Source organism: Rutilus rutilus (genome assembly GCF_951802725.1).
Source record: "Rutilus rutilus genome assembly, chromosome: 17".
NCBI lineage: Eukaryota > Metazoa > Chordata > Actinopteri > Cypriniformes > Leuciscidae > Rutilus > Rutilus rutilus.
This window is the reverse complement of record NC_140230.1, coordinates 916624-942500: the sequence shown is the minus strand read 5'-3', so window position 1 is coordinate 942500 and position 25877 is coordinate 916624. Positions and strand designations below refer to the sequence as shown.

At 49.4% G+C, this 25877-nt stretch overlaps 1 protein-coding gene across 2 annotated transcripts in view; it reads right to left on the bottom strand.

Annotated features, from left to right (window-relative positions):
• The window catches only part of bbs9 (Bardet-Biedl syndrome 9), a 173465-nt gene that overhangs the window by 139467 nt on the left and 8121 nt on the right, over positions 1 to 25877 (bottom strand). For both annotated transcript variants that reach the window (XM_084435671.1, XM_084435670.1), the window contains exons 6-12: positions 17104 to 17278; positions 15908 to 15992; positions 15508 to 15691; positions 13704 to 13833; positions 4901 to 5082; positions 3633 to 3709; positions 3058 to 3111 (exon numbers count right to left, since the gene is read on the bottom strand). In XM_084435671.1, coding sequence (XP_084291797.1) covers positions 3058 to 3111; positions 3633 to 3709; positions 4901 to 5082; positions 13704 to 13833; positions 15508 to 15691; positions 15908 to 15992; positions 17104 to 17278 — 887 coding nt within the window. The remainder of the gene's footprint in view (positions 1 to 3057; positions 3112 to 3632; positions 3710 to 4900; positions 5083 to 13703; positions 13834 to 15507; positions 15692 to 15907; positions 15993 to 17103; positions 17279 to 25877) is intronic.

The following is a 25877-nucleotide window of genomic DNA, read 5'->3' as shown; positions in this document are numbered from 1 at the left end:
GAAGAGCTACAGGAGAAGAGTTACAGGAGAAGAGCTACAGGAGAAGAGTTACAGGAGAAGATCTACAGGAGAGGAGCTACAGGAGAATAGTTACAGGAAAAGAGCTACAGGAGAAGAGTTACAGGAGAAGATCTACAGGAGAAGAGTTACAGGAGAAGATCTACAGGAGAAGAGCTACAGGAGAATAGTTACAGGAAAAGAGCTACAGGAGAAGAGTTACAGGAGAAGATCTACAGGAGAGGAGCTACAGGAGAAGTGCTACAGGAGAGGAGCTACAGGAGAGGAGCTACAGGAGAAGATTTACAGGAGAAGAGCTACAGGAGAAGAGCTACAGGAGAAGAGCTACAGGAGAAGAGTTACAGGAGAAGAGCTACAGAAGAAGATCTACAGGAGAAGAGCTACAGGAGAAGAGCTACAGGAGAAGAGTTAGAGGAGAAGAGCTACAGGAGAAGATCTACAGGAGAAGAGCTACAGGAGAAGAGCTACAGGAGAGGAGCTACAGGAGAAGAATTACAGGAGAAGAGCTACAGGAGAAGAGCTACAGGAGAAGATCTACAGGAGAAGAGTTACAGGAGAAGAGCTACAGGAGAAGAGCTACAGGAGAAGAGTTACAGGAGAAGAGCTACAGAAGAAGATCTACAGGAGAAGAGCTACAGGAGAAGAGCTACAGGAGAAGAGTTAGAGGAGAAGAGCTACAGGAGAAGATCTACAGGAGAAGAGCTACAGGAGAAGAGCTACAGGAGAGGAGCTACAGGAGAAGATTTACAGGAGAAGAGCTACAGGAGAAGAGCTACAGGAGAAGAGCTACAGGAGAAGAGTTACAGGAGAAGAGCTACAGAAGAAGATCTACAGGAGAAGAGCTACAGGAGAAGAGCTACAGGAGAAGAGTTAGAGGAGAAGAGCTACAGGAGAAGATCTACAGGAGAAGAGCTACAGGAGAAGAGCTACAGGAGAGGAGCTACAGGAGAAGAATTACAGGAGAAGAGCTACAGGAGAAGAGCTACAGGAGAAGATCTACAGGAGAGGAGCTACAGGAGAAGAGTTACAGGAGAAGAGCTACAGGAGAAGAGTTACAGGAGAAGAGCTACAGGAGAAGAGTTACAGGAGAAGATCTACAAGAGAGGAGCTACAGGAGAAGAGTTACAGGAGAAGATCTACAAGAGAAGAGCTACAGGAGAAGAGTTACAGGAGAAGATCTACAGGAGAAGAGCTACAGGAGAATAGTTACAGGAGAAGATCTACAGGAGAAGAGCTACAGGAGAAGAGTTACAGGAGAAGATCTACAGGAGAAGAGTTACAGGAGAAGATCTACAGGAGAAGAGCTACAGGAGAAGAGCTACAGGAGAAGATCTACAGGAGAGGAGCTACAGAAGAAGAGTTACAGGAGAAGAGCTACAGGAGAGGAGCTACAGGAGAAGAGTTACAGGAGAAGAGCTACAGGAGAAGAGTTATAGGAGAAGAGCTACAGGAGAAGAGTTACAGGAGAATATCTACAGGAGAGGAGCTACAGGAGAAGATCTACAGGAGATGAGCTACAGGAGAAGATCTACAGGAGAAGAGCTACAGGAGAAGATCTACAGGAGATGAGCTACAGGAGAAGATCTACAGGAGAAGATCTACAGGAGATGAGTTACAGGAGAAGATCTACAGGAGAGGAGCTACAGGAGAAGAGCTACAGAAGAAGATCTACAGGAGAAGAGTTACAGGAGATCTACAGGAGAAGAGCTACAGGAGAAGAGTTAAAGGAGAAGAGTTACAGGAGAAGATCTACAGGAGAGGAGCTACAGGAGAAGAGCTACAGGAGAAGAGCTACAGGAGAAGAGCTACAGGAGAGGAGCTACAGGAGAAGATCTACAGGAGAAGAGCTACAGGAGAAGAGTTACAGGAGAAGAGCTACAGGAGAAGATCTACAGAAGAGCTACAGCAGAAGAGCTACAGGAGAAGAGCTACAGGAGAAGAGTTACAGGAGAGGAGCTACAGGAGAAGAGCTACAGGAGAAGAGCTACAGGAGAAGAGCTACAGGAGAAGAGCTACAGGAGAAGAGCTACAGGAGAAGATCTACAGGAGAAGAGCTACAGGAGAAGATCTACAGAAGAGCTACAGCAGAAGAGCTACAGGAGAAGAGCTACAGGAGAAGAGTTACAGGAGAGGAGCTACAGGAGAAGAGCTACAGGAGAAGAGCTACAGGAGAGGAGCTACAGGAGAAGAGCTACAGGAGAAGAGCTACAGGAGAAGAGTTACAGGAGAGGAGCTACAGGAGAAGAGCTACAGGAGAAGAGCTACAGGAGAAGAGCTACAGGAGAGGAGCTACAGGAGAAGAGCTACAGGAGAAGAGCTACAGGAGAAGAGCTACAGGAGAAGAGCTACAGGAGAAGAGTTACAGGAGAGGAGCTACAAGAGAAGAGCTACAGGAGAAGAGTTACAGGAGATCTACAAGAGAAGAGCTACAGGAGAAGAGCTACAGGAGAAGAGTTACAGGAGAAGAGTTACAGGAGAGGAGCTACAGGAGAGGAGCTACAGGAGAAGATCTACAGGAGAAGAGCTACAGGAGAAGAGTTACAGGAGAAGAGCTACAGGAGAAGATCTACAGGAGAAGAGCTACAGGAGAAGAGCTACAGGAGAAGAGCTACAGGAGAGGAGCTACAGGAGAAGAGTTACAGGAGAGGAGTTACAGGAGAAGAGCTACAGGAGAAGAGCTACAGGAGAAGAGCTACAGGAGAGGAGCTACAGGAGAAGAGCTACAGGAGAAGAGCTACAGGAGAGGAGCTACAGGAGAAGAGCTACAGGAGAAGAGCTACAGGAGAAGAGCTACAGGAGAAGATCTATAGGAGAAGAGCTACAGGAGAAGAGCTACAGGAGAAGAGCTACAGGAGAAGAGCTACAGGAGAAGATCTATAGGAGAAGAGCTACAGGAGAAGAGCTACAGGAGAAGAGCTACAGGAGAAGAGCTACAGGAGAAGAGCTACAGGAGAAGATCTATAGGAGAAGATCTATAGGAGAAGAGCTACAGGAGAAGAGCTACAGGAGAAGAGCTACAGGAGAAGAGCTGATGCTCACCTGGACTGAGACTGACGGCACCGGCAGGCCGTTCATCTCCGCTATCAGCGCACACTGGGGGAGAGAAGGGAATGGAGAACTGAGCACAGCTCAATCACACTGTGTGCTCAGCAGACTCACAGAACGTGTGTGCACTATATACTGAGACAAAACTGTTCCTGCAAGTTCAGTAAATTTGACAAAACCTTGTTGGAGACGTCCAACAAAAAATGATTGATAAAGTAATTGTTTTAAGGTCAGGGTTTGATTCATTCTGAAGACATTAGGGTGGATTATTTATAAAAGAATTCTATTTTAAAAAATATAATAAATATAGACAAATATAGCTCTCAAACTGAGCTACATATAACAAAACCTCTCAGGGACATTAAGGATGTCCTCATTTTGGAAAAAAAGATATTATAATATAATAAAATTCATTATTTTATGTAAAAGTAATAGACGTCTACGGTGTGTCTTCATCTGTGTGACTGTGTGTGAAAGATTGATAAATAAAGTGTGTTCAGTGTGTCTCACTGTAGCCTGCAGGCATTAGCATTAGCATTAGCATATAGAGTTATATAGTGTGTTTGTACCGAGAGCTGGTCGAGCTGAGACGAGACGACAGCGGTCACACTGAGCTCTTCTTCTGTCTCGGCCCTCGGCACGATATCTGCACAAACACACACACAAACACACGTTCAGATCGAGAACAGGACACACACTTTCTGGAATATAAGTTCATTTTTAATCAACTGAAATGAGCTCCAACTTATATCATGCAAAGCACGCAGAAATATATCAGATCCAGCATTACTAACATCACATCTGACTCCTGCAACCAGACGTCCAGTCACACAGACACACGTTAACATTTTGTGCCCATGTGAAGCTCAAAGCCATTTCTGTAAATGAGTTAATATCGGTCAACACAACAGTCAGTTATTAGTGGTTCAGAACTGACTGGTTCCTACAGAAATGTTTTATCTTGTGGTTTCAGTTTTTATATTTCCTGACATTCAACTTTAACAAAAGGTTTCAGTTTCGCTTTAAATTCGTTTAGGCTTGGTGTTTATTATAAGTGCTGTTTATGATAAATCCCCCTATGATTTATGTTTATTTTAGATTTAGATTAGTTTACTTTTTCTGTATACCATTAAATTTTAACAATTTTAAAGTCCCCCTGTGGTGAAACTTTTAATGTTGTTTATGTGTCTATGTGGTGTTTTTAATCTGCTTTAAGACAAAGCATGTGTAAGTTCATAAGTCGACACCATTGCTGAGTATTTCCTCCTTAAAACTGCAGTGAACCAAAGACAGTCTCAAACACACGCTTTGAAATCGCTGGTGTTTCTGACGTCACAAACTACCTTGTAACCAATCAGATCAACGTGTGATCGTCAACCAGTGGATCTCTGAGCTGAGTGAGTGAGTGGAGGCGGGGCTCATTTGCATATTCCTAGAACCGCGCATACTAAATGAGGCAACGGTGTCGAGTTACATTCCCATTCAAGAAAAATAAAAATAAACTAATTTTCGCTCATTCTCAAGCAATTTTGACATATTCAGCTGTGACTTTTCTCCTTAAACTGTGTCAATCTGGACTCTATGGTTATGATAATACTGGTATAATATTGCTGTGATATTCTCTCCTGACCACTCGGCCACGGTTACATTAGCAGTGAAGATGCACTGATTCAAAGGTGGAAGTATTCTGCTAAAGTATTAGGTTAAACACATGAAGAAAGTAAAATGCTCATAGACAAAAGCCCACAGGCTCTGCTTCGATCAGGCATTGAGTTTGGTATCAGTCTGAGCTTTATTCGTCTGATAACCCTGTGTGTGTGTGTGTGTGGAACACTACCTTGTGTTTTGGTGGCCTCGCGGATGAGCTTCTGCAGCCGCTTCATCTCGGTGTCCAGCTCCTCGTAGTTCAGCTCTCGGGCCTCCACTTTAGGTGCGCTGAAGAAGGACGGGTCGGTTCCCATGTACGAGCAGTGGAGACGTCCATCAGAGCTCAGCGTCACCACCACACCCTTCAGCTCCCTCACACACACACACACACACACACATGTAACCACAGCAATACAGATAGCAGCTAGCATGTACATGCTGTGTTCACTCCTATGGTGTCGCAAATTAATATTTATATGCACAAATATTCCATGTAGTCTCTCTATTAATATGAGCCTGTGAAAACTTGTATGCATGTCAGAAACATGTGGTTTAAAACATTTTAAATTAAATACAGTGTCAGATTGGTGGCGATCAAACACGATGCCAGACTAATAATCCGTTCTGAATAGTTTTGCCTATCCACTTTTTAGCTCTGACGTGAATTATGGGAGTATCGTCCATTAAACTGTAAGATACTGCCAATAAAAATAAAATAAAAGTTTGTTTACATACTAGTGTATGTGTGTGTACTGTGTATAATTATTTTGTATATAAATACACACACATGCACATATTTAAGAAAATTTTATTTATATTTATATATAATATAAATGATATATAAATATATATACACAGTATATACATGCAAATATTTCTTAAATATATACATGCATGTGTAATCAACAGTATTTTTTTGTTAATCTTTTATCATATGTCTTGGAGTATCACAATAATATGGTATCGTGAGTTCAGAATCGTGACATGAGGGAATCGTTACACACCTACTTTGTACTGTAATTGTACGACTTGTTCAGTCCAACTAACGGATTAGAAGTATTTGTAGTGCAATCTTATTATTTGAGGTGATTTGTTTCAGTGTGTTTGAGTGGACGGTCCCCGAACCGAAAGTGCGGCACATCCATTTAAACACAGCAGACATGTTTGGGCAAAGGAGGATCCTGGCATTCTGGTTTGGGTTGCCTCTGCTAACTAACACCCTTTGATGGAGTTTATTTGGACCAGTGTTTTCTCCTCCCCTGATAAGCCCATCTGTTCTGCTACCCTAACTATGCGTGTTATTATTAATCTTAAATACAGTGAAGTTTGAGAAAGCGTGTGTGCTGGAGATGTGAAGCGAGACTCATTTCAGAGGTGCTGAGAGATACTGTGAGAGAGCGTGACCCGTGCGGGACGGACACACACACACACACACACGCTGCACAGGCGTATCTGTTACCAGTCGCATGAGAACTACTCTGAGCACACCGTCCCACACACACTGAGCGCTTCAGAGACACAGAGCTGAGGACATCAGTCCTGGTTCCTCACTGCTGTCCTCTAGTTTTTTACAGATTGGAGGAACATGTTTATTCATGACATGAAGGTTTACCGCCTTTAAAATTCTTTAGTATTCATTGATTAGTATCAGCATCTATTATCTCTTCATGTATTCCAGCGCTCCATTGTGGACAACAAAACAAGCCAGTTTCAGTATCCGTATGCTGTTCGGCACGCACCCTCACAGAATGTCTAACAGACAGCAGACAAACGGCTAGTAGTGACATCAGCGGCAATCCACCTGTCAATCAAGTGACCACGGCCTTAATTATGCACAACTTTAGGGCTTAATATAATTTAAACATATGAGTTATAAAAAAATTCACCTCCCTCACAGTTTTCATGAAGAGCAAAATTAGCGATATAGACCAAAACCACTTTTAGCACCAGACTGTAAACATGTTTATTTCTGCTGTAAAGTTGGGCATTTTAACATGGACGTCTATGGGACTGAGTCTCTTCTGCAGCCGGCCTCTACTGGCCAGTGGATGAACTGCAGTTTAAGTCACTTCTGTGTTGATTCAAGAGAGAGAACGGAAGGTTGCCGCTTGGCTACACCACAAGAAACGGCAGCAATTAGATCGTCCCATTGAACAACGCTCGCTGACGGTGATGACTGTCAGGTGTTTCTATGAAGAATGCAGGTTAAAGGTGGGGTAAGTCGTTTTTGAAATATGCTGTTTGGAAGTTAGTCGGACCGACACAACAACAAACGTGCAGCCAGTCAGCAGTAGGGGGTGTATGACGGTGGAGGAGAGAGAACGATCAAGAGGGAGATTTGAAGAAAGATTGCAGAAATAGAGATGAGACACAGTAGAAAAGAGAAAAGCTCATAAGAATATCACTGGAAAATAATGGGTTATGTCTGAGCAAGAGCTTTAGGACCCATGTTAATATTAACACGGAACACTGAGGAACACTGAGGGACACTGAGGACCACTGAGGGACACTGAGGGACACTGAGGACCACTGAGGACCACTGAGGAACACTGAGGACCACTGAGGAACACTGAGGAACACTGAGGGACACTGAGGACCACTGAGGACCACTGAGGGACACTGAGGGACACTGAGGACCACTGAGGGACACTGAGGAACACTGAGGAACACTGAGGGACACTGAGGACCACTGAGGACCACTGAGGAACACTGAGGGACACTGAGGGACACTGAGGGACACTGAGGGACACTGAGGACCACTGAGGACCACTGAGGACCACTGAGGAACACTGAGGACCACTGAGGGACACTGAGGGACACTGAGGACCACTGAGGACCACTGAGGGACACTGAGGGACACTGAGGGACACTGAGGACCACTGAGGAACACTGAGGAACACTGAGGAACACTGAGGAACACTGAGGGACACTGAGGACCACTGAGGACCACTGAGGAACACTGAGGGACACTGAGGGACACTGAGGGACACTGAGAAACACTGAGGAACACTGAGAAACACTGAGGAACACGTGAGGAACACTGAGGAACACTGAGGAACACTGAGGACCACTGAGGACCACTGAGGAACACTGAGAAACACTGAGAAACACTGAGGAAAACGTGAGGACCACTGAGGACCACGTGAGGAACACTGAGGAACACTGAGGAACACTGAGGACCACTGAGGGACACTGAGGACCACTGAGGACCACTGAGGGACACTGAGGGACACTGAGGACCACTGAGGAACACTGAGGAACACTGAGGAACACGTGAGGGACACTGAGGGACACTGAGGACCACTGAGGAACACTGAGGAACACGTGAGGAACACTGAGGAACACTGAGGACCACTGAGGAACACTGAGGAACATGTGAGGACCACTGAGGACCACGTGAGGACCACTGAGGACCACTGAGGACCACTGAGGAACACGTGAGGACCACTGAGGAACACTGAGGACGACCACTGAGGAACACTGAGGAACACTGAGGACGACCACTGAGGAACACTGAGGAACACGGAGGACGACCACTGAGGAACACTGAGGACCACTGAGGACCACTGAGGAGCACTGAGGACGACCACTGAGGACGAACACTGAGGAACACTGAGGACCACTGAGGAACACTGAGGAACACTGAGGACCACTGAGGACCACTGAGGGACACTGAGGTACACTGAGGGACACTGAGGACCACTGAGGAACACGTATGGACCACTGAGGAACACTGAGGACCACTGAGGACCACTGAGGAACACTGAGGACCACTGAGGACCACTGAGGGACACTGAGGACCACAGAGGACCACTGAGGGACAGTGAGGACCACTGAGGAACACTGAGGACCACTGAGGGACACTGAGGACCACTGAGGAACACTGAGGAACACTGAGGACCAGTGAGGGACACTGAGGGACACTGAGGGACATTGAGGACCACTGAGGAACACTGAGGAACACTGAGGAACATGTGAGGACCACTGAGGGACACTGAGAAACACTGAGGAACACTGAGAAACACTGAGGAACGCGTGAGGAACACTGAGGAACACTGAGGAACACTGAGGACCACTGAGGACCACTGAGGAACACTGAGAAACACTGAGAAACACTGAGAAACACTGAGGAAAACGTGAGGACCACTGAGGACCACGTGAGGAACACTGAGGAACACTGAGGAACACTGAGGACCACTGAGGGACACTGAGGACCACTGAGGACCACTGAGGGACACTGAGGGACACTGAGGACCACTGAGGAACACTGAGGAACACTGAGGAACACGTGAGGGACACTGAGGGACACTGAGGACCACTGAGGACCACTGAGGAACACTGAGGAACACGTGAGGAACACTGAGGAACACTGAGGACCACTGAGGAACACTGAGGAACATGTGAGGACCACTGAGGACCACGTGAGGACCACTGAGGACCACTGAGGACCACTGAGGAACACGTGAGGACCACTGAGGAACACTGAGGACGACCACTGAGGAACACTGAGGAACACTGAGGACGACCACTGAGGAACACTGAGGAACACGGAGGACGACCACTGAGGAACACTGAGGACCACTGAGGACCACTGAGGAGCACTGAGGACGACCACTGAGGACGAACACTGAGGAACACTGAGGAACACTGAGGACCACTGAGGACCACTGAGGGACACTGAGGTACACTGAGGGACACTGAGGACCACTGAGGAACACGTATGGACCACTGAGGAACACTGAGGACCACTGAGGACCACTGAGGAACACTGAGGACCACTGAGGACCACTGAGGGACACTGAGGACCACAGAGGACCACTGAGGGACAGTGAGGACCACTGAGGAACACTGAGGACCACTGAGGGACACTGAGGACCACTGAGGAACACTGAGGAACACTGAGGACCAGTGAGGGACACTGAGGGACACTGAGGGACATTGAGGACCACTGAGGAACACTGAGGAACACTGAGGAACATGTGAGGACCACTGAGGAACACTGAGGACCACTGAGGAACACTGAGGACCACTGAGGAACACTGAGGGACACTGAGGACCACTGAGGAACACTGAGGGACACTGAGGAACACTGAGGGACACTGAGGGACACTGAGGAACACTGAGGACCACTGAGGACCACTGAGGACCACTGAGGACCACTGAGGAACACTGAGGACCACTGAGGAACACTGAGGACCACTGAGGACCACTGAGGGACACTGAGGGACACTGAGGACCACTGAGGGACACTGAGGACCACTGAGGAACACTGAGGAACACTGAGGGACACTGAGGACCACTGAGGACCACTGAGGACCACTGAGGGACACTGAGGGACACTGAGGGACACTGAGAAACACTGAGGAACACTGAGAAACACTGAGGAACACGTGAGGAACACTGAGGAACACTGAGGAACACTGAGGACCACTGAGGACCACTGAGGAACACTGAGAAACACTGAGAAACACTGAGGAAAACGTGAGGACCACTGAGGACCACGTGAGGAACACTGAGGAACACTGAGGACCACTGAGGGACACTGAGGACCACTGAGGACCACTGAGGGACACTGAGGACCACTGAGGACCACTGAGGAACACTGAGGAACACGTGAGGGACACTGAGGGACACTGAGGACCACTGAGGAACACTGAGGAACACGTGAGGAACACTGAGGAACACTGAGGACCACTGAGGAACACTGAGGAACATGTGAGGACCACTGAGGACCACGTGAGGACCACTGAGGACCACTGAGGACCACTGAGGACCACTGAGGAACACGTGAGGACCACTGAGGAACACTGAGGACGACCACTGAGGAACACTGAGGAACACTGAGGACGACCACTGAGGAACACTGAGGAACACGGAGGACGACCACTGAGGAACACTGAGGACCACTGAGGACCACTGAGGAGCACTGAGGACGACCACTGAGGACGAACACTGAGGAACACTGAGGACCACTGAGGAACACTGAGGAACACTGAGGACCACTGAGGACCACTGAGGGACACTGAGGTACACTGAGGGACACTGAGGACCACTGAGGAACACGTATGGACCACTGAGGAACACTGAGGACCACAGAGGACCACTGAGGGACAGTGAGGACCACTGAGGAAGACTGAGGACCACTGAGGGACACTGAGGACCACTGAGGAACACTGAGGAACACTGAGGACCACTGAGGGACACTGAGGGACACTGAGGGACATTGAGGACCACTGAGGAACACTGAGGAACACTGAGGAACACTGAGGACCACTGAGGACCACTGAGGGACACTGAGGACCACAGAGGACCACTGAGGGACAGTGAGGACCACTGAGGAACACTGAGGACCACTGAGGACCACTGAGGACCACTGAGGAACACTGAGGAACACTGAGGACCACTGAGGGACACTGAGGGACACTGAGGGACACTGAGGACCACTGAGGAACACTGAGGAACACTGAGGAACATGTGAGGACCACTGAGGAACACTGAGGACCACTGAGGAACACTGAGGAACACTGAGGAACACTGAGGACCACTGAGGAACACTGAGGGACACTGAGGACCACTGAGGGACAGTGAGGACCACTGAGGAACACTGAGGACCACTGAGGGACACTGAGGGACACTGAGGGACACTGAGGACCACTGAGGAACACTGAGGAACACGTGAGGGCCACTGAGGACCACTGAGGACCACCGCAGACCACTGCGGACCACTGAGGAACACGTGAGGAACACTGAGGAACACTGAGGAACACTGAGGAACACTGCGGAACACTGCGGAACACTGAGGAACACCTGAGGAACACTGAGGACCACTGAGGACCACTGAGGACCACGTGAGGAACACGTCAGGAACACAGAGGAACACGTGAGGAACACTGAGGACCACTGAGGAACACGTGAGGACCACTGAGGACCACTGAGGAACACGTGAGGAACACTGAGGAACACTGAGGACCACTGAGCAACACGTGAGGAACACGGAGGGACACTGAGGGACACTGAGGGACACTGAGGAACACTGAGGAACACTGAGGAACACGTGAGGAACACTGAGGAACACTGAGGAACACGTGAGGAACACGTGAGGAACACTGAGGAACACTGAGGAACACGTGAGGAACACTGAGGACCACTGAGGAACACTGAGGACCACGTGAGGACCACTGAGGAACACTGAGGAACACTGAGGAACACGTGAGGAACACGTGAGGAATACTGAGGAACACTGAGGAACACGTGAGGAACACTGAGGACCACTGAGGACCAATGAGGAACACTGAGGACCACTGAGGAACACTGAGGACCACTGAGGAACACTGAGGGACACTGAGGACCACAGAGGACCACTGAGGGACAGTTAGGACCACTGAGGAACACTGAGGACCACTGAGGGACACTGAGGACCACTGAGGGACACTGAGGACCACTGAGGACCACTGAGGGACACTGAGGGACATTGAGGACCACTGAGGAACACTGAGGAACATGTGAGGACCACTGAGGAACACTGAGGAACACTGAGGACCACTGAGGACCACTGAGGGACAGTGAGGACCACTGAGGGACAGTGAGGACCACTGAGGGACACTGAGGGACACTGAGGAACACTGAGGAACACGTGAGGAACACTGAGGAACACGTGAGGAACACTGAGGAACACGTGAGGAACACTGAGGAACACGTGAGGAACACTGAGGAACACTGAGGAACACTGAGGACCACTGAGGGACACTGAGGGACACTGAGGGACACTGAGGACCACTGAGGACCACTGAGGAACACTGAGGAACACGTGAGGGCCACTGAGGACCACTGAGGACCACCGCGGACCACTGAGGAACACGTGAGGAACACTGAGGACCACTGAGGACCACTGAGGGACAGTGAGGACCACTGAGGAACACTGAGGACCACTGAGGGACACTGAGGGACACTGAGGGACACTGAGGAACACGTGAGGAACACGTGAGGAACACTGAGGAACACTGAGGAACACTGAGGAACACTGCGGAACACTGAGGAACACGTGAGGAACACTGAGGAATACGTGAGGAACACGTGAGGAACACTGAGGAACACGTGAGGAACACTGAGGGACACTGAAGAACACGTGAGGAACACTGAGGAACACTGAGGAACACGTGAGGAACACTGAGGAACACTGAGGACCACTGAAGAACACTGAGGACCACTGAGGAACACTGAGGAACACTGAGGAACACTGAGGAACACTGAGGAACACTGGGGGACACTGAGGGACACTGAGGACCACTGAGGAATACTGAGGAACACGTGAGGAACACTGAGGACCACTGAGGAACACTGAGGAACACTGAGGAACACGTGAGGAACACTGAGGACCACTGAGGAACACTGAGGAACACTGAGGAACACTGAGGACCACTGAGGAATACTGAGGACCACGTGAGGAACACTGAGGACCACTGAGGAACACTGAGGAACACGTGAGGAACACTGAGTAACACTGAGGAACACTGAGGACCACTGAGGAACACTGAGGAACACTGGGTTTGAGTGTCATTGTGTGTCTGGAGCTACTTTGCTGTTGGCAACTAACAAACAACTCTTGTTTGTAGATAATATTGTGTGCTGTACGTGCATTTTTTGTGCTTCCTTGTCATTCGTTCATCATCAGCACTTTTGTGAAGCATTATTTTTTTAGCACTTCTGCTCTGATAAACAAATGCAACTGAGGCTAGTTAGTGAGAGTCGCCTTGGCGAATGCTAGTGAATACGGTGTTTAGTGTTATTGTTAGTGCCCTCGACTCGCTTTCAGGGGATCGGGGTTCGGGACGACTCGGCTGTTAGGATTGGAGTGTGAGTTTTGGAGGCGGAGCAATGAAGAAGGGGTGTGTTTGTTTGGGTTGATTTCAAACATCAACATTAGCCAACAGCATATTTCAGAAACGGTTTACCCCACCTTTACTGAGATTAAGGCCAGATTAGCGGTCTCTTACGGGAAGTTGGCGACGCGTACGGTCACCGGCACACAGCACAGCTGAGCCGCCCACTTCAGCGTCGAGTCCTGGTACACCAGCAGCATGTTGTTATGGTTACACATCAGCACATTGGTGGATCCCTCACACACTGAGGACAGAAGAAGATGAATGAGTGTGTGAAGGATTACACACTCACAGACACACACACTCACACACTGAGGACAGAAGAAGATGAGTGAGTGTGTGAAGGGGGAAGTGTGTTCAGATGCTCTGTGGTCTCTGGGACTCACATGAAGTCAATGATGAACTGCAGACACTTACACACACCAGCAGACCTCCAGCTCTCACTATATTACACACACACACTCACAAACACACAAACACACACACACACACACACACACTCACTCACTCACTCACTCACTCACTCACACACTCACACACTCACTCACACACTCACACACTCACTCACTTACCCATTCACACACTTACACACACCAGCAGACCTCCAGCTCTCACTATATTACACACACACACACACACACACACACACACACACCTCTACTTCAGTGGTCAAACACCCAGAATCATCTGTGTGTCAGCTCCCAGTTTAACAGAAGGACCATGAAACTATAAGCATTCTAAAAAAAACTAACTTTGACAAAAAATAGGAAAATAAAATTCTGTCATCATTTGCTATTTTTTGAAGCCTAATAAATGTAAAAAAATATATATAGCTTCCATTTACACTGAAATATTGGATGGCTATATTTACTGTTTAAAATTGGGGGGAAAAGTATTTTTTATCCAGACATCAATCGCTGTACTGGTATCAGTGATACTGACTTTCATTCATACAAATATGCCATTAAACAAGTATTCAAATATATTGTCTTTATGTTGTTTCTACATTAATTTGGATATTAATTGTGAAATTATTACATTATAAAATATATTTAAAAAAGTATAAAAGTTTTTTTAATTGCGATAGGCCTATGTCACGAAAAAATTGAAGACCGGAAGTACGTCTTTTAGTAGGGATACGGCTCTTCCGGTTAGCTTTTTACAATGGCGGAGTCCGATAGATACCGCTGGACCAAATATCTCCGCAACCTGCCTGAAGTCACATATGACGATGTGGTTCGGATGGTAAATGAAAACTCTCAAGTGGAAAAGCGTGAAAGCTGAGGAATGGCTGTCTACGTCCTGACGCAGAGCAACCCGGTACACTACAACAACAGCGGTGGGCTGTTCGTCAGTAAGGTAAACGTTTCTATGGTAACAGGGAGTTGGACCAATCAGCAGACGTTGCTGCTACGCTTAGGATTGTGGGTAGTGTAGTTTTTTTTCATAAGATCGCGGATAAAACATGTTTTTCTTAAAACAGGGTTGATTTCATACGAACTTATAGCTTCTACAGGAGCAAAAACATTCGTTTCACAACCTCATAGCTTGTGGTCAGTCTACCTCGGATGGTTTAGACATTATGGCTGATAATCTAAATCCTTATGGAGAAATACTGTTGACCGGAAGTTCTGAATCCCTACTCCGCGTTCCGGAAGCAGGAAGTGTGACATAGGCCTATTAATCACAGAAAAAATATGTGATTAATCAAGTAAAAAAAGTGAATTGATTGACAGCACTAAATTCTTTACATTAAAGGTGCAAAAGTTCTGAAATGATGTGTCTTTTTTTCACACCACAAAGACCAGCTGTTTTAACAGGGGTGTGAAGAGTTTTATATCAACTGTAATACAAGAAAATACTTAAAAATGAACGTAATGTTTCCGTGTGCCACAGGAGTGTGAGGTGTGTGTCTCACCTGATGCGTAGGGCAAGAAGCAGCTGGGGTTGAACTCCAGTTTCTTCATGAAGCGGATCTGACCGTTGTCCTTCAGGGAGAACAGATTCCTCTCGCCCAGCACGAAGATGGAGGACATCAGAGGAGAAGTGTTGGGGACACAGATATCTAGAGCCTCCTCTCCTAACACCAGTGTCCACTCGGCCTGGACACACACACAGAGTCAGGTACAGAAGCAGACACACACACAACCAGCACACACACACACACTGGACAGGACACACACCATGAGCCTCTTCTCCTAACACCAGTGTCCACTCGGCCTGGACACACGCACATACACACACACACACACACACACACACAGTCAGGTACAGAAGCAGACACACACACACACACGCACACACACACACACACACACCGTGAGCCTCTTCCCGGAGCTCTTGCTCTGCTGATCCGGGTCTGGTCGAGTGTCTGCGTCTGTGGCCACAGCCAGAGTCTCGTACCTGCATTACACACAGCAGAACACGTCACACACACCGATCCAACAAAACACAGAGCAGTCTGAGATTACACGATGCTTCAATATTCACTTAAATCCCTGAAGTGGATGACGGACGTCATTAATGCAGATTGAATGTCGATTTAGTGCTTGTTCTTGGAAAGTGTTTAGTTTCAAAAGAGCGAGAAATTTCTGTTTTGAATTTGCGATACTGAACTCCTCTCGCGGTGATGCTGCGTGTGTTCGAGCAAACGCTTATAGCAGCGAGACACAGCAGTGAACACTCAGAGAGCATGATCAGTACTGGCGATTAGTGTGTGTGTGTGTGTGTGGGTGTGTGTCTGCAACAGATCAAACGCTGTGCTGTGAAATCCCTGACAGTCCTCCAAAGCTTTCAGCAGGTCGTGAGGTGTATTATGAGAAGCAAACGCTCTTCTGTCCATCCCAACAAAACTTTGATGGTTGTAAACGTAAATTCTAGTCTGCAAATAGACAGAGCACAAACGTGAGTGTTTGACACAAAAGAACCAATGACGAATGATCGCACAAACACGTTTGAGCCGCCGCAAAAACCACTGAGGTTTGTTCACATACGTCAAACTCAAATTATTATTATTTTTTATCAGGTTAAATGTTTATTATTAGTCACTCATACGTATTTATCTAAACCTCGCTACTTAAACCGTTGCTTGTGCGCAGCCGGCATGTTTGTAGTTTTTAAACACTTTATTCGTGTTTGTAGTTCTATCATGACAACTCTCACCTTCAGGTCTTTTCTGTCCTTCATTAAATATAGAGCAGTTTCACTCCTGATGCTTTCGTGCCAAAAACGAGCATAACTGATGTCCATCACATTTGCAGATTAATATTTAAAAGTATTTTTTTATTCACACAAACATTTAGATATTTAAAACAAATGAAATTTTGTTTCAGCTAGGTAAGCTGAGTCCATTAAAAGCCCACAGATATTGGTCAGTCGTCCTGCCGTTAACACTTTCTCCCACAAGCGGATGCAATGAGACCCGTTTACCTGTTTGATCATGTGACGATCGGCATAAAGGCTATTACCATATTATTATTGTGAGTATTAGTGTGTGTGTGTGTGTGTGTCTGACCTGTAGCACTCCACCTGTCGTGAGGAGGAGACTGTGATGAAGGAGTCTGTGCGGATACAGTAGCTCAGTGGGCCGGGTAACAGGAATCCAGGCAGAAAGCGTCCGAAACCATAACTCTCCTGCTCAAAGAACATCAGCATCCCATCCATGGACTGGATACAGATGTAGTGATGCCCTGCGCACACACACACACAGGAGAACACACACACACACTCAATAACATCAGTGCAGATAAAGCATGAAGCAGGAGCAAACAGAGGGAGCAATCCCCAAGGCCAGCTGATGTAGTCCTCAGGAAGCGGTAGAGATTCTTCTCTCGACTGGAACTAGCGAGTGTGCTTCTGTGTCTTTCCCAGAGAGTGATTACAGGAGGTGTTACGGACTCTCTCGGCCGGCAGACCTCCACTCACCCAGTAGTCCAGGCGTTTTAAGCCAAAATGGGGGTCAACCGTGAACAAATTGCAACAGAATCAAACTCAACTGATTTTGTATCCTCAATATGTCCTGAGTAAGGAAAAAAAAGCCCCGAAGAATCCCATTAGGGGAAAGTTCCGAAAAAGACCCAAATATATCCTATTAATTCGCCTATTCATTATTTTTCTCACGTGAATAGGGTAAAAAATTTAACCTTTAGATATCACCATGAAAATTACTGAGTTGATTACTTATATCAAGACAAACAAAAAATGTATTACAAGTTTTTTAAAATTGTTTGTTAACATGGACAAACTGTGCATAATCTAATTACAGATGTGCTAATTTGCATAAACACCACAACAGGTCTAAACATTGGGTATAGCCAGGTGAAAATGTCTTGTTGAATCTTGTTGACAAATAACAGTAAAATACTTAATATTAAGGTCTGAATGGAACCCATTTAGGCTACCCATGAGCATTAATACATAGAGGCAGGAAGAAGTACTTTAGAAACCAGCCTTTATTAATTATTATTGCAGAGATTGGGTTTGGGGCTGGGTCCGTGGGAAGCAGAGAGCAATACTACTGTACAGAGACCCGGCCCTGAGGACCTCGGTCAAGCATCCACTGGTCTGCCCTGCTTGTGTTCGCTCACACACTCTCAGGGAAGCAGAGAGCAATACTACTGTACAGAGACCCGGCCCTGAGGACCTCGGTCAGGCATCCACTGGTCTGCCCTGCTTGTGTTCGCTCACACACTCTCAGGGAAGCAGAGAGCAATACTACTGTACAGAGACCCGGCCCTGAGGACCTCGGTCAGGCATCCACTGGTCTGCCCTGCTTGCGTTCGCTCACACACTCTCAGAGAAGCAGAGAGCAATACTACTGTACAGAGACCCGGCCCTGAGGACCTCGGTCAGGCATCCACTGGTCTGCCCTGCTTGTGTTCGCTCACACACTCTCAGGGAAGCAGAGAGCAGCACTACTGTACTGAGACCCGGCCCTGAGGACCTCGGTCAGTCATCCACTGGTCTGCCCTGCTTGTGTTCGCTCACACACTCTCAGGGAAGCAGAGAGCAATACTACTGTACTGAGACCCGGCCCTGAGGACCTCGGTCAGTCATCCACTGGTCTACCCTGCTTGCGTTCGCTCACACACTCTCAGGGAAGCAGAGAGCAATACTACTGTACTGAGACCCGGCCCTGAGGACCTCGGTCAGTCATCCACTGGTCTGCCCTGCTTGCGTTCGCTCACACACTCTCAGGGAAGCAGAGAGCAATACTACTGTACTGAGACCCGGCCCTGAGGACCTCGGTCAGTCATCCACTGGTCTGCCCTGCTTGCGTTCGCTCACACACTCTCAGAGAAGCAGAGAGCAATACTACTGTACTGAGACCCGGCCCTGAGGACCTCGGTCAGGCATCCACTGGTCTACCCTGCTTGCGTTCGCTCACACACTCTCAGAGAAGCAGAGAGCAATACTACTGTACAGAGACCCGGCCCTGAGGACCTCGGTCAGGCATCCACTGGTCTGCCCTGCTTGTGTTCACTCACACACTCTCAGGGAAGCAGAGAGCAATACTACTGTACAGAGACCCGGCCCTGAGGACCTCGGTCAGTCATCCACTGGTCTACCCTGCTTGCGTTCGCTCACACACTCTCAGGGAAGCAGAGAGCAATACTACTGTACTGAGACCCGGCCCTGAGGACCTCGGTCAGTCATCCACTGGTCTACCCTGCTTGCGTTCGCTCACACACTCTCAGGGAAGCAGAGAGCAATACTACTGTACTGAGACCCGGCCCTGAGGACCTCGGTCAGTCATCCACTGGTCTGCCCTGCTTGCGTTCGCTCACACACTCTCAGGGAAGCAGAGAGCAATACTACTGTACAGAGACCCGGCCCTGAGGACCTCGGTCAGTCATCCACTGGTCTGCCCTGCTTGCGTTCGCTCACACACTCTCAGGGAAGCAGAGACCAGCACTACTGTACTGAGACCCGGCCCTGAGGACCTCGGTCAGGCATCCACTGGTCTGCCCTGCTTGCGTTCGCTCACACACTCTCAGGGAAGCAGAGAGCAGCACTACTGTACTGAGACCCGGCCCTGAGGACCTCGGTCAGTCATCCACTGGTCTGCCCTGCTTGCGTTCGCTCACACACTCTCAGGGAAGCAGAGAGCAATACTACTGTACTGAGACCCGGCCCTGAGGACCTCGGTCAGGCATCCACTGGTCTGCCCTGCTTGCGTTCGCTCACACACTCTCAGGGAAGCAGAGAGCAGCACTACTGTACTGAGACCCGGCCCTGAGGACCTCGGTCAGTCATCCACTGGTCTGCTCTGCTTGCGTTCGCTCACACACTCTCAGGGAAGCAGAGACCAGCACTACTGTACTGAGACCCGGCCCTGAGGACCTCGGTCAGGCATCCACTGGTCTGCCCTGCTTGCGTTCGCTCACACACTCTCAGGGAAGCAGAGAGCAATACTACTGTACAGAGACCCGGCCCTGAGGACCTCGGTCAGTCATCCACTGGTCTGCCCTGCTTGCGTTCGCTCACACACTCTCAGGGAAGCAGAGAGCAATACTACTGTACAGAGACCCGGCCCTGAGGACCTCGGTCAGGCATCCACTGGTCTGCCCTGCTTGCGTTCGCTCACACACTCTCAGGGAAGCAGAGAGCAGCACTACTGTACTGAGACCCGGCCCTGAGGACCTCGGTCAGTCATCCACTGGTCTGCCCTGCTTGCGTTCGCTCACACACTCTCAGGGAAGCAGAGAGCAATACTACTGTACAGAGACCCGGCCCTGAGGACCTCGGTCAGTCATCCACTGGTCTGCTCTGCTTGCGTTCGCTCACACACTCTCAGGGAAGCAGAGACCAGCACTACTGTACTGAGACCCGGCCCTGAGGACCTCGGTCAGGCATCCACTGGTCTGCCCTGCTTGCGTTCGCTCACACACTCTCAGGGAAGCAGAGAGCAGCACTACTGTACTGAGACCCGGCCCTGAGGACCTCGGTCAGTCATCCACTGGTCTGCCCTGCTTGCGTTCGCTTACACACTCTCAGGGAAGCAGAGAGCAATACTACTGTACAGAGACCCGGCCCTGAGGACCTCGGTCAGTCATCCACTGGTCTGCCCTGCTTGCGTTCGCTCACACACTCTCAGGGAAGCAGAGAGCAGCACTACCGTACTGAGACCCGGCCCTGAGGACCTCGGTCAGTCATCCACTGGTCTGCCCTGCTTGTGTTCGCTCACACACTCTCAGGGAAGCAGAGAGCAGCACTACTGTACTGAGACCCGGCCCTGAGGACCTCGGTCAGTCATCCACTGGTCTGCCCTGCTTGCGTTTGCTTACACACTCTCAGGGAAGCAGAGAGCAATACTACTGTACAGAGACCCGGCCCTGAGGACCTCGGTCAGTCATCCACTGGTCTGCCCTGCTTGCGTTCGCTCACACACTCTCAGGGAAGCAGAGAGCAGCACTACCGTACTGAGACCCGGCCCTGAGGACCTCGGTCAGTCATCCACTGGTCTGCCCTGCTTGCGTTCGCTCACACACTCTCAGGGAAGCAGAGAGCAATACTACTGTACAGAGACCCGGCCCTGAGGACCTCGGTCAGTCATCCACTGGTCTGCCCTGCTTGCGTTCGCTCACACACTCTCAGGGAAGCAGAGACCAGCACTACTGTACTGAGACCCGGCCCTGAGGACCTCGGTCAGGCATCCACTGGTCTGCCCTGCTTGCGTTCGCTCACACACTCTCAGGGAAGCAGAGAGCAGCACTACTGTACTGAGACCCGGCCCTGAGGACCTCGGTCAGTCATCCACTGGTCTACCCTGCTTGTGTTCGCTCACACACTCTCAGGGAAGCAGAGAGCAGCACTACTGTACTGAGACCCGGCCCTGAGGACCTTGGTCAGTCATCCACTGGTCTGCCCTGCTTGCGTTCGCTCACACACTCTCAGGGAAGCAGAGAGCAGCACTACTGTACTGAGACCCACCCTGAGGACCTCGGTCAGGCATCCACTGGTCTGCCCTGCTTGCGTTCGCTCACACACTCTCAGGGAAGCAGAGAGCAGCACTACTGTACTGAGACCCACCCTGAGGACCTCGGTCAGGCATCCACTGGTCTGCCCTGCTTGCGTTCGCTCACACACTCTCAGGGAAGCAGAGAGCAGCACTACTGTACTGAGACCCACCCTGAGGACCTCGGTCAGGCATCCACTGGTCTGCCCTGCTTGCGTTCGCTCACACACTCTCAGGGAAGCAGAGAGCAGCACTACTGTACTGAGACCCACCCTGAGGACCTCGGTCAGGCATCCACTGGTCTGCCCTGCTTGCGTTCGCTCACACACTCTCAGGGAAGCAGAGAGCACCACTACTGTACTGAGACCCGGCCCTGAGGACCTCGGTCAGTCATCCACTGGTCTGCTCTGCTTGCGTTCGCTCACACACTCTCAGGGAAGCAGAGAGCAGCACTACTGTACTGAGACCCACCCTGAGGACCTCGGTCAGGCATCCACTGGTCTGCCCTGCTTGCGTTCGCTCACACACTCTCAGGGAAGCAGAGAGCAGCACTACTGTACTGAGACCCACCCTGAGGACCTCGGTCAGGCATCCACTGGTCTGCCCTGCTTGCGTTCGCTCACACACTCTCAGGGAAGCAGAGAGCAGCACTACTGTACTGAGACCCGGCCCTGAGGACCTCGGTCAGTCATCCACTGGTCTGCTCTGCTTGCGTTCGCTCACACACTCTCAGGGAAGCAGAGACCAGCACTACTGTACTGAAACCCGGCCCTGAGGACCTCGGTCAGGCATCCACTGGTCTGCCCTGCTTGCGTTCGCTCACACACTCTCAGGGAAGCAGAGAGCAATACTACTGTACAGAGACCCGGCCCTGAGGACCTCGGTCAGTCATCCACTGGTCTGCCCTGCTTGCGTTCGCTCACACACTCTCAGGGAAGCAGAGAGCAATACTACTGTACTGAGACCCGGCCCTGAGGACCTCGGTCAGTCATCCACTGGTCTGCCCTGCTTGCGTTCGCTTACACACTCTCAGGGAAGCAGAGAGCAATACTACTGTACAGAGACCCGGCCCTGAGGACCTCGGTCAGTCATCCACTGGTCTGCCCTGCTTGCGTTCGCTCACACACTCTCAGGGAAGCAGAGAGCAGCACTACCGTACTGAGACCCGGCCCTGAGGACCTCGGTCAGTCATCCACTGGTCTGCCCTGCTTGTGTTCGCTCACACACTCTCAGGGAAGCAGAGAGCAGCACTACTGTACTGAGACCCGGCCCTGAGGACCTCGGTCAGTCATCCACTGGTCTGCCCTGCTTGCGTTCGCTCACACACTCTCAGGGAAGCAGAGAGCAGCACTACTGTACTGAGACCCGGCCCTGAGGACCTCGGTCAGGCATCCACTGGTCTGCCCTGCTTGTGTTCGCTCACACACTCTCAGGGAAGCAGAGAGCAATACTACTGTACAGAGACCCGGCCCTGAGGACCTCGGTCAGTCATCCACTGGTCTGCCCTGCTTGCGTTCGCTCACACACTCTCAAGGAAGCAGAGAGCAGCACTACTGTACTGAGACCCGGCCCTGAGGACCTCGGTCAGGCATCCACTGGTCTGCCCTGCTTGCGTTCGCTCACACACTCTCAGGGAAGCAGAGAGCAATACTACTGTACAGAGACCCGGCCCTGAGGACCTCGGTCAGTCATCCACTGGTCTGCCCTGCTTGCGTTCGCTCACACACTCTCAGGGAAGCAGAGACCAGCACTACTGTACTGAGACCCGGCCCTGAGGACCTCGGTCAGGCATCCACTGGTCTGCTCTGCTTGCGTTCGCTCACACACTCTCAGGGAAGCAGAGAGCAGCACTACTGTACTGAGACCCGGCCCTGAGGACCTCGGTCAGTCATCCACTGGTCTGCCCTGCTTGTGTTCGCTCACACACTCTCAGGGAAGCAGAGACCAGCACTACTGTACTGAGACCCGGCCCTGAGGACCTCGGTCAGGCATCCACTGGTCTGCCCTGCTTGTGTTCGCTCACACACTCTCAGGGAAGCAGAGAGCAGCACTACCGTACTGAGACCCGGCCCTGAGGACCTCGGTCAGTCATCCACTGGTCTGCCCTGCTTGTGTTCGCTCACACACTCTCAGGGAAGCAGAGAGCAGCACTACTGTACTGAGACCCGGCCCTGAGGACCTCGGTCAGTCATCCACTGGTCTGCCCTGCTTGCGTTTGCTTACACACTCTCAGGGAAGCAGAGAGCAATACTACTGTACAGAGACCCGGCCCTGAGGACCTCGGTCAGTCATCCACTGGTCTGCCCTGCTTGCGTTCGCTCACACACTCTCAGGGAAGCAGAGACCAGCACTACTGTACTGAGACCCGGCCCTGAGGACCTCGGTCAGGCATCCACTGGTCTGCCCTGCTTGTGTTCGCTCACACACTCTCAGGGAAGCAGAGAGCAGCACTACTGTACTGAGATCCGGCCCTGAGGACCTCGGTCAGTCATCCACTGGTCTGCCCTGCTTGCGTTCGCTCACACACTCTCAGGGAAGCAGAGAGCAGCACTACTGTACTGAGACCCGGCCCTGAGGACCTCGGTGAGGCATCCACTGGTCTGCCCTGCTTGCGTTCGCTCACACACTCTCAGGGAAGCAGAGAGCAGCACTACTGTACTGAGACCCGGCCCTGAGGACCTCGGTGAGGCATCCACTGGTCTGCCCTGCTTGTGTTCGCTCACACACTCTCAGGGATGAGCTCACCTCCTCCTGTCTGTTCTCCTTTCCTTACCCTCAGGAACACACCTCACACCACTATATATACATATATATATATATATATATATATATATATATATTTATGATGGTTACATTTATAAATATGATTACAGTTTTAATTACATGTAAAAAAATATATAAATACATAAATAATAATAACAACATCACCACTAAAGACTTAATACTAAGTAATATCTTTTGGTGCATCTTGGTGATTTGATGTGTTGCAATGGCCTTGAAGCAGCTCATCCAGTCAGAACTATATAGTTTATAATAAACAAAGCATCCAATAGAATAGCAGGGCTAACGTAAAAATTCATATGTGCAAATGTCTGGCTTGTTCTGTGATATACTCTTGGCTGTGCTAGAAGTCAAACCTCTGGCTCAATTAAATCAATTATGTTTAAAAGATTTTACCAAATATTTCTTCATCTATTTGTTTCCTATTATGGTATACATAAAGATGGTCAAAACTTCATTAACTCTGAACAAAAGCCTCTTTAACACACTTTGGAAGTTATTTTTAATGCAGGTAACAGGATACAAATATTGTTGGATCTACTTTGAACGGAAAAAGCTGAAAATCTACAGATGCTGTATTAGGCATCATCACATCAGTTCACACTCGTGTGTGTGTGTGTGTGTGTGTGTGTGTGTGTGTGTGTGTGTGTGTGTGTGTGTGTGGCTGATGATCTCCAGCAGAGAGCCTGTGCTGCCCTCAGGTGGCTGATAACAGAACTGCATGACACAGCTAAGTCTAAAATCCTATTAAACAAGCATGTTCCACTATTTTATTTATAGAAGGTTGACTTTAATCAGCTTTCTTCACACAAACAGGAGAGATCTCATCAAGCCACAGAAGCTACGAGCCGATGTTCATCGAGATCCACGAGAAGAACAGTGGGGAACACTTTACAATAAGTTAATTGTTAATTACAGCATTTATTAATTAAGCATTTATTAATCTTAGAGTTCATTTCAGCATTTAATAATACATCATTAAAATCAAAAGCTGTATCTGTTAATATTATTTAATGGACCTGAGCTGACATGAACTAACAATGACCATGAAACGCCTCCATCAAAGATTCAGCCTCTCTAAGCTCCGCCTCTCTGAGAGCTGCTCTGCTGTGATTGGTCAGAAAGCAAATGCTCATTATCATATCTGAATCTCAGCTCTTGATCACAGTGATGCGAACAGTAACGATGGCGTGGGTTTCGCCGTATCAATCTCAGCAAAGTGGACTTGCTTTGTCAGCAGAAAACAGCGTCTTCTCCACATGAACAACACGAACCAAACTCCTCCAGTCTCAGACACACTACAGTGTTTGAGGGCGGGGCTAAGAGACGCTGTTCAGCCAATGAAGATCACAGGCTGGCATTATGCAAATGTGCAACAGGAAGTGAGACTGGAGTTACTGACGACTCGTTTAAGGCAGTTCAGAATTGCTTCTTTCTTTTTGTGCACTTTGATCTTTAAAACTTTGCAGACCTTTTACATTTACGAACAGCTATTTTACTCACTGCATGAAAGGTAAAATCTGTAAAAGCAGAATGTTATCTAATATTGT